The following is a 12,934-nucleotide window of genomic DNA, read 5'->3' on the forward strand; positions in this document are numbered from 1 at the left end:
TTCTTGAAAAACGTGTATAATATTTAATTTTACTTATTATATTTTGGTTATATTTGGTTTGGAATTATAATCTTAATAAAGTAAATATCTTGATTTTTTATCCAGGCTGCGATATGTTTTTTGAGAAAGTTTGTAGATGTATTTGTAGTCATTAATTGTTTCAAAGTAATGGGCATACTGTTGAAAAGTTTTGTTGCGTATTATTGAAAGTGTCTTTGTCCGTGTGTGGTGTGTGTTATCGGAATGTTCAGTGTTTTATTTGTTAAGGTATGATTACAAAACATCGTATTTTCTCTACTTTCTATAAATATTATATGCACGTATTATATAAATAAACCTTTCGGAAGAAATTATCTAAACGATAGTGACAACCCTATCAACACCCGTTCTGTAGTTTAGAAAAAATAAGCGCACAAACAGGCGCGAATAGCGACTTTATTTTATAGTATTTAGAGATTTAATCGTTTTTAACGAGCTTAGTAAACAATGAGTTTTTTCGTTTACCAACCATATTTAGTCAGGTTAACATAGTTCGGTACCTACTCATCTCATATATAAAGTTGGCATAGTCAGGTCATTGAGTGTTACCTAGTAACTGTAATTGCCTTATGACTCGAGGAGGTCACGACTCACGATGGAGTTTGGGCGGGGAAAGCTTTTAAGGCATATCCCGCCTTTCGCAATCCCACCCTTCTATTTACGCGGGGCGGACCTCGCCTTCCATATTACGAATGATTAATGGCTGTACTTTTGTTTCACTTTTTAACGTGTTTTTCACATTGCGTAAGGCGAATTATTTCGATTACCAACTCCATACAAATGCTTGTAGAACCGACGGTTACACAGTTTAATACTCGTACCTATAAACAGTGAAAAGATATATTGTATAATAATATCCGTGAAGTCCTGGGACAAAATGATTAAAAAAATAATATGAAACCGCGCAAGAGTCCCAACTGTTCCCAATCGTCAGAAGCCAGCGAGACTATGTCATCCCCAATTGGGGTATATTGTGAGGCTGAAGGTGTGGGGAGGGGAAGGAGATGTGGAAGAGGAAGGTGAGGAAGTACCTGGCTATTCAGATCTGGTCACCAAAATAGGGCCTAAAATTTATTTGTGAATTAACAGAAATAAAATTATCGATCCGCTTATGTAGATATTGTGATAACTTGTCAATTAAAAATACCATATAGCACGTTCCAGAGTGGAAGATACTCTCATAATATCACCCATTCAGAATTGAAACGTAACTTGAAATGGGTTTGGCCGTGTTTGGTGACTAGATCTGAATAGCCAGGTACTCCCTCACCGTCTTTTTACCTATCTCCTTCCCCTCCCTAAAACATTCAGCCTCACAACATACTGCAATTGGGGATGCAATAGTGGCTTCACTGGCTTCTGACGGTTGGGAGCAGTTGGGACTTTTGTGAAGTATTTACATAAAAAAAACAATTACTAAGCCATCAACATAAAGTGTATAAAATAATATATCCGGATAATTACATTAGCGTTCAACTATTGCTTGATAACATCATAGATCATGGGTCGCATAACTCTCGGAGTCTGGAATACGTTATTGAATAACAAAATTATACATATTGTTGCTCTAGAAAAAGAAAACATTTCACGAAATACTTTTGATAATAATATGAACCCAGATCATCGACGTATTATATTTAGATGAGACATGAAACGAAAAAATATGTTCCGCTTTTTCACCTCCAACTCTCCCAATGCTCTAACTAAAACTACCGAAACCAGGCTACGCGCACCGCTTATCACGTTCTAATAATAGTAGAACAAGTAGCGCCTCTAATTGTAACTCTATTACCCAGTAAAGATAAATAAGTAAAAAATCTTTGAGTATCACCGTAATTTCTTCAAAGGTGAGTTCTGGCGTCCCGAAACTTGATCAGTTTACTTCTGTCTGGAATTTAAAAAGTTAACCCAGATATTTTCAGCAACTGAAGTAATTTCCACCACGAGCTATGGAGGTCTATCTACTCGATTTTACTGTAAATTTACTATACAAGGCCCACAGATAAGTACACCCTGTACAGATCGCAAGTGCGCCCCACTGTTAAATTTGGCAGCCACCTCTGGTCTGGAGCCCCGAAATATTTGTGCATAGTCGGGCGGCCTGTTTGATAGATTCCCCCGTCTTAACAAACGGATTATAGTTTTAAGAGCACAGGCGTTAGGTAGTAATGTTGCCCTTGTTTTGACGATATTTAAATAGACTATGCTCCAAGGAATTGGGGTCATCGAAGGGGAAATAATCCAACCGTGCGCCCAACATTCGTCAACGGTTTATATTTGTCACAAGGCAACTGGTCGTTTCCACGACTCGTTCTTGAGTTTGACATCTTCTACAATGATTTGTCGGCCTCTTTGTTTCTCCCTCCACACAGCATCCCCAAATGATGACGTAAGGCCTGAGAGAAGTTATTCTCCCCAGTGTCTACTGTGTGGATTTAATGCATAATTATGTAGGTAAATGATACTGTGTGTTTTATGTTAGGTATTTGATTTGATTAAAAATTATTTCAGAATAGATTTTAAAAATTCAGCAGGTACCTATTTTAATAACTGTGAATAAACTACTTTAGCTGAATTTTTAAAATAGTCATTAATAAAAAATAAAAAAATCTAATGTTTGTAACTTTGTTTGTGTGTTCCGTTTCCGTTTTGCGAAATTCTGCTACATCCACTTTATTATTCAAGCAAGCCTTACTACGGTTCTGTTTATTTTTTCAAATGTGAAATCATCATGTTTATTTGGACTTTATATTATATTGAAAAAAGGACTGAAGAAAAAAAATGTTACATAAAATATATGGTTTATAATTAAGCAGTTAGATTCAGTACATTCTTACAGATTAAGTTATTTCAGAACATTCTTACTGATTACGTTATTTCAGTACATTCTTACAGATTACGTTATTTTAGAACATTCTTACAGATTAAGTTATTTCAGTACATTTTTACTGATTACGTTATTTCAGTACATTCTTATATATAGTAGAGGAAATTTTGGTTTTGATTTATTAAATAAGAAAAAAATGATGCGAGTTCCACTATTCACAGAACTACTAGTATAAGTACTGGCATCCTTGTTTTAATTCTTCCATCCATCTATTCAAAGCTTTTGTTTGTGATGGCAATATTGAATAGAGTTGTTTGTTTAGGTGGTGGTGAGATTCTTTGAGCCCTCCGTGGAGCAGTGCCTGGTGGAGCCGTGGTTCCGCGAGCTCGGCTTCGTGGTCTGCTACGGGGCCATCATCCTGAAGCTGTACCGCCACCTCATCGAGTTCCGCACCCGCAAGGCGCATCGCTGGGTGGTCAGGGATGTGGACCTGCTCAAGTACCTGCTAGCCATGGTAAATATATATTGCATTACCTAACCTAAGATACACCAACCTACCATAAACCGGGTACCATTTATTGGATAACCGATACCACTACCATAGGTCACCCCAAGTGGTTCGCTACGTTTGGTGACTTAGGATGGGTGCCTGTGTTCATGGAGTGAGGTTTGTACGAGTTTTGGCGACAGATACTCGAGAGAGACTGGTTGAGGGAGACCTTATAACCTCTCCAGCACGACTCTCAAAACATCGCCTTGCACCGCAGTGGGAGGGATGGATTCATAAATCCGTCATACCTGGACACATTGACCCCCAGATTCCTACCCAACCCTCATACCCTTTTCCTTCCCTTCCTTTCCTAAAAATACCCTCCACACAGCATCCCCAAAGATGACAGCCCCTGATGTAAATTATTTTACTCAGGGCTTCCTATGTGGAGCGAATGTAAAAAAATAAGAAGATAATACTAATAAATCTCAACGAAACATGAAACAGAACAAGACACAGAAAAAAAAAATAACGTTCTCAACTGGGAATCCATCCATCCATATGCGACTAAAATGACAGCCGAGTTGGTTGAGGCGTTGTCTAGATAAAACAGAGATCTTGGGTTTGATTCCCAATTGAGATACCTTTTTATTTGTATGTGTCTTGTTCTGTTTCTTTATTAGTATTACTTTATTTATTAGTATTTAAAAGTCATTCCAATAAAATTCAACCTAACATTACCTTATATCATACATCTTGTTACGGGACGTACTTGATTCATTATTGATTCCTGACATTATTTGGAGAATTTGGTCGAAACTTCGACCCTCGCTGACTAATTTTTACTGATTTTCTAATTTTAGCTGTAAAATTTTTATTTATTTTATAATTTTTGTGAAAAAAATCTCAACGGAGACCAAAAATTCATTTTCATTTTTATCCAAATAATGTCAGGAATCACTGGTCAAAGTAAAGCAAGTACGTCCCTTAACACACAGCTTATTTCTAAATTAAAAATTGAAATAAGTGTACACATAAAGAATGCCCCAAAAGTCAACGTTACCCTTTGAAGGGCTGATAGGCCACTCATGACGGACCAGAATGTAATAATATTACTCTTGTAAAAAGTGGTTAGCTTTCGAGATATCGGCACTTTTATGAATTGACACCTTAGATCCGTTTGCCAAGTGCCACTGGTGCTACAAATTCCATTTTCTAAGATTCAAATTTTTTACGCAAACCTGAATAGCCCTGCTATTGAAAACAGTCCAAAATGAAACGAACAGTGTCTACGCCTTTGGAAAATAAAAACCATCTTTGCCCTATTCAATTTTTTTTATTTAGTATATTTTACTTTAGAAAAACACACATTTTTTTACTGCAAACAGTTACATGGATATTTTGAATTACGTTTGAGTCTCCGTAAACCGCTAAAATATTTGCATCTAAGAAATAAGAAAAATATTCAATACTCTAAACTCAAATGCAACATTTACAGTTAGCGGAAGTATAAATCTGTCGAGAGTGCGGCCACGGTGCCTGAGAATCAAATATAGCAAGTAACAAAACATATCTCAGCGGCTGTTAAAACGTTCAACGTGAAATACAAACCAAAACACTAAAAATTAAACACTACCCACGTCCCAAATTTTATCAAACAAAAGATGGAACTCAATGAGTAAGTCTTAATAAATGGCTTCTCTCATTTTTCCAAAAAATAAATTTTCTCGCTTATTCGAATTTCGAATTGGACATTGCTTTTAAAATTCACGTTATTGACATCTCAGATTGTATTTTCTATGGTCTATAAGTGGGAACTTTCATCACATATTTTTGGCTATCCCTCTCTAAACTATTTTCTCTCTCTTCTATCGAGCCTCTTCTAAAATTGCCTATCCTCCGTTCAACATTTCATCTCTTCTAAGTCTGAACTCGTCGTAAATATTTCACATATATTATAATAACGTGATATTAGATTTATCCCCACAGTTTTGAAGAGAATGTAGGTACCTACGGGTGTTTTAATTTAATCCATAAACGAAAAATCTGTTTAATTTCAGAACTTCTGACCAAGCTTGTGAAATCTGAAACTGTTATAATTATTTTATTAATATTACGAAATAAGGAGAGAAAACAAAACAAAAAAGTGGCATCCTCAATCAGTATGAAAAACTGATTCAGAATCAAGATATTCACATTGAAACCTAAAGATTGAATCGAAAGATAACCCCTTTGGGGTATTATCTCCCTATTGGCCCAGTTATCTCTCCAGCGGCTTTCTGGCTGTGAATTCTCAATCGCTTCCCCATCTGGACCCATCTTTGCATATTTCATCTCACGGCACATGGGGCTCAGCGCTGAATAGAAATTGAATCCAGAGTAAAATATGAGTTGGCACGTTTGAGGAAGGTATGCACTGGAATTGTAAATTAATGACCTGTCGAATCATCGCCCTTAACCTAACATTAAAATAATGGGAGGTGTTATATTTAGCGATTTAAAAATTAATATCAATTGTAGAAGATTTAAAATCGATTCGATGAAGTTTTTATGTGTGTTATTTTAAAACATTTTTATCGTCCACCTTCCACTGTGTTTCCACTTAGCTATATATATTTCATAGCTCGTAGCACACGATGGAAATTAAGCCACGAGTTGCGTTAAGTGAGCACTTCCTTTGACCTAAAAAATCCAATCAGAAAAGTTGTTAAATTTTCAGGACGCCAGAGCTTACATAAACACCTAACATCATTTAATTACGATGAAGTTGGTAAATAATAACATTCTCAAAGCTAATTTATTTTTTCTGTCTCTGTAATATTTTGCAGATGAATAAAAAAGCACAGAAATTATGACAGGCACCAAATATCTGTCGGAATGTGAGTTTACGATTTATTTAGAGATTATTTATTTATTTATAGTATACATAATCTTGTTGATGCGTCTGATGAAAACGCCAAAATGACTTATTGATATAAACATAACGTTTTCCAAATATTATCAAATGTTATGGCATATGGCTAAAGAACTTGGCATCGCTTTTACTCGTATTTCAGAGATTTATGCAAACACAGAAATAATACGTACAAATGCCTTCGTCATTATATAATACTCTTCAACAGTTTTATACGGAAAGAAAAAATATTCATATTTCTGTGGTCCAAATAATACCGGTAATAAGTTATCTATCCCGATGATGGACAACTGCAAAGCTCTCCGAAATGTTTATATTTGATATTTTTAAAGAAAGAAAACTTTCCCAGCTTAGGAATAATCTAAAAATATTTGATAACCTCCTCCTAGTGCAATGATGGAGGACTAAGCCAGAAAATGATTGAACCCTTGATGGCTTGGTAAAAACCTGGTGCATTTTTCCGCTTGGCTACTAACCATTCTGTAGGTATAGGAAATTAAGCACGGCCAAAAAACTCACGAAACTAAACTAATGTTATCCTTATCGTGGTGAAAATAGTTGTCTAGTACGTATAGTGCGGAATTGCACTCGCACCAGTTACAAACAAGATTTTCCGAGCCTCGAAGAACGGCGTCTTTCTTTACTTCGTCTTTTATCATACCTTCCCTGAATTATCAGTTGGGAAATCTCCCCTCTAATCTAATCTCCGCTCCTTACGATTTCTTATTATGCCCAGTAAAATTCTAGTTAAACATTAGTTTTTGCCTTTCGAAAATCCTCTCCATCAGTGTTCATATTTCGTGTAGATCTTTTTGGGATGTGCCGAGATAACATGTAGGTAGTAAGTACCAGTGGCGGTTCGTTCCGGGAGGATAGTGCAATCGATCCCTACCAGATATGAAGGTCTTTTTGGGATGCGCTTACCATGGCAAAAAAGTTCTAAGTACCTTGGAGTGATAGTCGACAGAAAACTACGATGGAACACACACACACATCAACTAAACACTAGCGTAAGCGAAAAGAAGAGCAAACGCCCTATACTCCCATATCAGCTACAGTAGTAAACTCAACCTAAAAAACAAACATCTCATTTACACATTAAGTTAAACTAAATTAATTAGTTATTTACTTTTATTTTATTTACTTCTGTTGTTTAGATTTATTCAACACTATTCCTGTAGTGTTTTTACTATTATACTAAAAATGAAGTCGTAGCCCACTTGATACAACACGGCGCAAGGTAGTGTAGCAAGTAGGAAAATATATTTTAATGAAGAGAAATAAATATGTATTGTTAAAGCATTAGGTTAATGGAAAACATATCTAAATGGAGAAATGAGTATTGCTGATTTATTAAAATCCTGTTGAAATCGTGATGGCAAACTATACGCACATTCTGAATATATCGGAGCACGTGTTCATGCAGCTCCGTTTATCCTAATAAACATAATGACGAAATGCGCAAATATTAGTGTTCCGACATCCCCATAAAATATTCGTGTTTTACTGATATTTTGTTAGGAAACCTGTGAATTCATTCCTCAATGCACTTGCAGTCCCGTTTTCAATCTGAATACAAATAATGTGACCAGATTTTAATAAAATATCGATATTTTATATCAGCAAGTTTTTTCCGTGTTTATTGATAGATATGTTATATGCCAATATAAACAGATATGTATATGTAGTTCAATGAATAAATGAGATGAAAGTAAAATAAATAAAATATAGCAGAAAAACTGTCACAAATAAGTCTTTTAATAACGATGAAAACAATAATGAGAATTTAGGTTATTTTATTCGCGGTCTCATGCACCCGATCGAACTGGAACCGATATGAATAGAATACGCTGTAAGCTTCCTAACAACAACGTTATGCAAGCATAATATATTCTTTTGCTTTCCCTCTTCCGCTAGTCACAATAAGTAGGGGCAAACAAGACAAAGGGCTATTCCTCGCCGGATGAAGCGTACACCGATCAATGCTAAGCTTTTTCATTGCAGCCAACTCTCGCTGCGTTGCCTGTACTACCTCTCCCTTCTATCTTCCTCTGGAATTCAGCTAGGTCGACTTATTATTAATTTGAAAATCGTTTTAAAAAATAACGTTTTTACATTCCAACAATTGAAAAGGAAAATATGAAATGATCGTCTGGCATGGGTAACATCGTAAATTGTGAATAATTTGTACATTCTGCTACAATTCAATATTATGTTGACAAAATAAAAATGCAGTTTTTCATGACGTGAGAAACACAGTACGCTTCAGTAATGATCTCGCTTGGAAATATGGCGGCTGCCATACACAGGCCTATTAGCCTTCACGTCCCTGCGAGCTTTTACTAAACATGGAGTATTCACAGCCCTCCGGAACTTTGATAAATTGAAACACTTGGTGTATTTATATTTCAATTGTTCGACTTATAATTACGTGCACATCATTGTAATCTTGTTCATTATTTTACGTATTTCTTTATTGTTTGTGCGTGATTAATAGTTAAAGAATTGCTGACATATACATTGTATTCTTTACATACAACACCAATATAATATTTAAACAAATATCGACATTGAAGCACGCGAACAACATTTACACGCGCAAACAAAGAGTCTCTATTATGAAATATGTGTTAATTGAAAATGCCACTGATTTTATTTCATCTGACATTTTCACAATATTGTATAAACTAAAACCTAGTTAACAACCACTATGTAAATTGCCATCTCAACACAGGCGTTACACACCTAGTGAGATGGGCAATACGTCACTATTGTAACTATATGTAATATTTAAATAAAATAAATAAATATTTTAATGGGTTTAAAATATGTTTGGTTCATTAGTACACAATTTTTTTTCGAAACTATGTTAAGAAATCAATAATATTTTTTTTTACAGTTGGATACTCATAAAACTACCCATCTTGTCCACTAAAAGTTTAAAAAAATACTCTCAATTTGTTATAGTTAGGTACATAAATATGGCTAGCATAGACATTAGACGTTCATATTTTCCATGATGGCAATGATAGCGAAGTCAGTAAAAGCTATTATATGAATAAGTTTTTACGTTCAAACTTGTGGAAAACAAGAAAAAGCTATAAATATTTCTAATGACGTTGGATTCTGCGATTTTTTTACAAAGAAAGTTACAATAACGCAGTCAGAAGTATTATTGGTATAAGTTTTAGAACAGATGTTGCATGTTTTTATACCTATTTCATGCAAAGTTATTCTGGAGCTATGTGAGGAGTATCAAAAACTGATAATATTAGAAGGAAATACAAGGAATACATAAATAATAAGAACAAGTTATTTTATGTTAAACTACATTAGCATTTAAAGCGAAAAAAATGATGGGTTAAAAAAGGGAAAACATAAAAAAAATTTCTTTCCGTGATATTTTCAAGGATTTCTTCATTTTTAAAGAATAAAGAGTAAAATTTTCTAAACATTTCCACAACTACATATTATTATTGTGATATATTAAATACTACTCTTCCATAGAAGTGTTAGCTTGTGGTATGAAGAGGAGTGCACTACTTTTCCAAAGAAGCTTTAGCTTGCGGTTAGAAGAGGAGTGTACTACTCTTCCATAGAAGTGTTAGCTTGTGGTAGGAAGAGGAGTGCACTACTTTTCCAAAGAAGCGTTAGCTTGTGATTGGAATAGGAGTGTCCTACTCTTCCATAGAAGCGTTAGCTTGTGGTTGGAAGAGAAGTGTACTACTCTTCCATAGAAGTGTTAGCTTGTGGTAGGAAGAGGAGTGCACTACTCTACCATAGAAGCGTTAGCTTGTGGTTGGAAGAAAAGTGTACTACTCTTCCATAGAAGTGTCAGCTTGTGGTATGAAGAGGAGTGCACTACTTTTCCAAAGAAGCGTTAGCTTGTGATTGGAATAGGAGTGTCCTACTCTTCCATAGAAGTGTTAGCTTGTGGTAGGAAGAGAAGTGTACTACTCTTTCCATGTTTGGTAAATGTAATATAAATATAAGTAGTTTGTCCCTTACGCTTTCCTACGCTTTCTTACGCTAAAAATAAATTGTCACTTATGGAAAATGAATGGATGTAGGTTATTTTTAAGATCAATTCATGTGGAAATGGTTTTTTGTAAGATTGTCTTTAATAATGTTTTTTAACAGGGTTGAATGTTTCGATTTTGTCATTAATGCTTTTAATTTATTCCTATTTATTTGAACTATTTGCGATATTTTGTTTACTTATTTATATTAGAATATTATTTATAGGTTATTACTTAATATCTACTATTACAAATTTAGGGATTCCTTTATTACATTTTTTGTTGTTAAATGTAAAAAGAATCACAGTAAAAGTAATATTAAAAGAAATTCTACCTTCTCAACAGAATCATTTTTTTCAATTGTTTCCAGTACCAAATGTCAATGAAATATTTAAGCAAGCTTCTACTATAAAAATTTGCAAAGAAAAAAAAACACAGAATACCAAGAATATTACAAAGTAATGAGAAATGGAAATCAATTTATTACACCTCATTTTAAAACAACACAAATGCAAAACCATTATATTTACCAAGCCATAAAAAACTACAATAATCTCCCTTCTGAACTGCGCTGTATTGTCAACCAATGAGAAAAAAAAAACTTAAATTAAACATTACATCGAAAAATCTATATTCTATACAAAAATATAATTATAACATAAAAATGTAAGAATCGTCGCTCCCTTATCAGGCACAAGAACTTCTCTTTTCTGATAAGTTATACATATTAACCAATGATGATCTAAAATGTAATACTGTTAAATATTTATGTATCTACATATATTTTTATATTACAATAAAAAATTAGTACACTTTTTATACGCATTTCGCATGCTTTAATGGTAATTGCATATGTCAGTGTCGGGAGGTGTTTTGATACGTGGTTCAGGCTCCCCGGAGAGCAGCGGTTTCGGTTTGTAAATGCATGGACAATAATGGGAAACTAAACCACCAAGTTTTTCACAAGCACTTGATATTGCTGCGTACGTCAATTCAGAACCCGCGCGGTTAGAGATAATGCCGTGAAAAACGGTCTCCGGTCGTGAAATGAAGCTTGATCGTTGGAAGTTCGTAGAGATAAAGATGCACGACGATCAATCCCCGGTGGTAATATAACCCAACCCAGATCTGGTGGATGTGAATAGAATTCCTGACAGAAGATATAATACAATATTATGAGTTATGAGGCAATAAACTATTCATGAACAATAAAATTATTGCAAGTATTTTATTTTATTTCCGATTCACGTAATAGTTTAAATTATATTTAATTTTATTGGAATGACTTGAAGGTGAAACGTAACAAGACACAGAATATAAAAATGGTAACGGTCGCAAATGGGAATCGAACCCAGGATCTCTGTCTTACCGGGACAACGCCTCTAACCACGACCATTGTGACCTGTGGTCATTTTAGCCGAACTCACATTTCAATCTGGGAATTAATAACATTTAATAATATTATTTTATCTTCCTCAAGGTGGTCGCAGTTCTCTGCTATCTATCAGCCTTTACGGCCACAAGTCTGAACTTCATCCGGGAGCAGTATAGCATCATGAGGATAGGGCAGACGCCCTCTGGCCAGCTGTTTCTGGCCTGCAAGCCGCTGTGGTGGGACTACGTCACGGAGGGCGGGGAGATGCTCATTCTGCTGTTCGGAGTTCATCTCAGCTATGCTAGCAGGAATGCTTCCACTCAGTTTCAGGTGAGTTCAACTAGTCTACAATAATAAACAAATGGAAATACATATAACACTAATTACCCAATAATATTTCTGTACTCCTGGTATTTTGTTCCTGTCGACAGGTTCACGTTTTGACGTTTTTTATTTATATCTAGCGCAGACCCGTGAAAAATCATGGACAGTCTGAATTCTCGACAGTTCAGTTTCAATTTTGAAAATGGAAATTAAAATAAATTTGCTGTTAAAAATAATTTACGTATATAGATTCTTTATTGTTTATCTGAATCCACCAAACAAACACATCCAATTTTGAAAATGACACTTAACCCCTTGAATGCCATCCTTCCGCTACATATATGTAGTACTCCTTATCCTTAGTGTGACAGGGGTAAAAATGCTAATCGCCCGCTGTATTTCGGCTGATATTATTTTCTTAATAAATTACTTGTTTTTTTGCAAAATTATGTGTTATTAGATTGTAACGTCCAACAGATATGTATAAATATATCTCTACATATTTTTCTTACGTATTTTCCCAAGCATCGCTACTTATATTCAGAGACAAGTTTTTTTTCTCTCAAATGTTGTAAAAAAATGTATAATAAGGAAATACGAAAGTATTTTCGGGTTTAATTATACAGGGTGTCCGGGGGTAAAGTGCGCTAACTTATTGATTCTATATGACTTTAGAAGTAATAGAGAAAATTAACTATTTTAAATTCTAATGTTTTGAGTTTTATATAAAAAGATGAATTGTTGGTATGGGAAAATAAATATTCTTCTATGAAAAAATATTTTTGCATGGGAAAATGAACATTAAAATTTCTCAAAAAGTTATATATCTTTTTTACTTCTACCATCGTGTAAAATCACCTCCCGAAGTTAGATCACTTTACCTCCGGAAACCCTGTATAATTAAACCCAAGAATACTTTCTTATTTCCTTATTATCCTTTCTGTAT

At 34.6% G+C, this 12,934-nt stretch overlaps 2 protein-coding genes across 5 annotated transcripts in view; both read left to right on the forward strand.

Moving 5' to 3' along the window:
* The window catches only part of LOC149424230 (mitochondrial import inner membrane translocase subunit Tim21), a 586,526-nt gene that overhangs the window by 291,351 nt on the left and 282,241 nt on the right, over positions 1-12,934 (forward strand). The window lies entirely within an intron of this gene.
* The window catches only part of smog (G-protein coupled receptor 158 smog), a 206,524-nt gene that overhangs the window by 162,967 nt on the left and 30,623 nt on the right, over positions 1-12,934 (forward strand). For all 4 annotated transcript variants that reach the window (XM_089651396.1, XM_089651394.1, XM_089651395.1 and 1 more), the window contains exons 9-10: positions 3,189-3,380; positions 11,770-11,994. In XM_089651396.1, the coding sequence (XP_089507522.1) occupies positions 3,189-3,380; positions 11,770-11,994 (417 nt within the window). The remainder of the gene's footprint in view (positions 1-3,188; positions 3,381-11,769; positions 11,995-12,934) is intronic.

Source organism: Hesperophylax consimilis, chromosome 4 (assembly GCF_061612785.1).
Source record: "Hesperophylax consimilis isolate HC1 chromosome 4, BYU_Hcon_1.0, whole genome shotgun sequence".
Taxonomy (NCBI): Eukaryota; Metazoa; Arthropoda; class Insecta; order Trichoptera; family Limnephilidae; genus Hesperophylax; species Hesperophylax consimilis.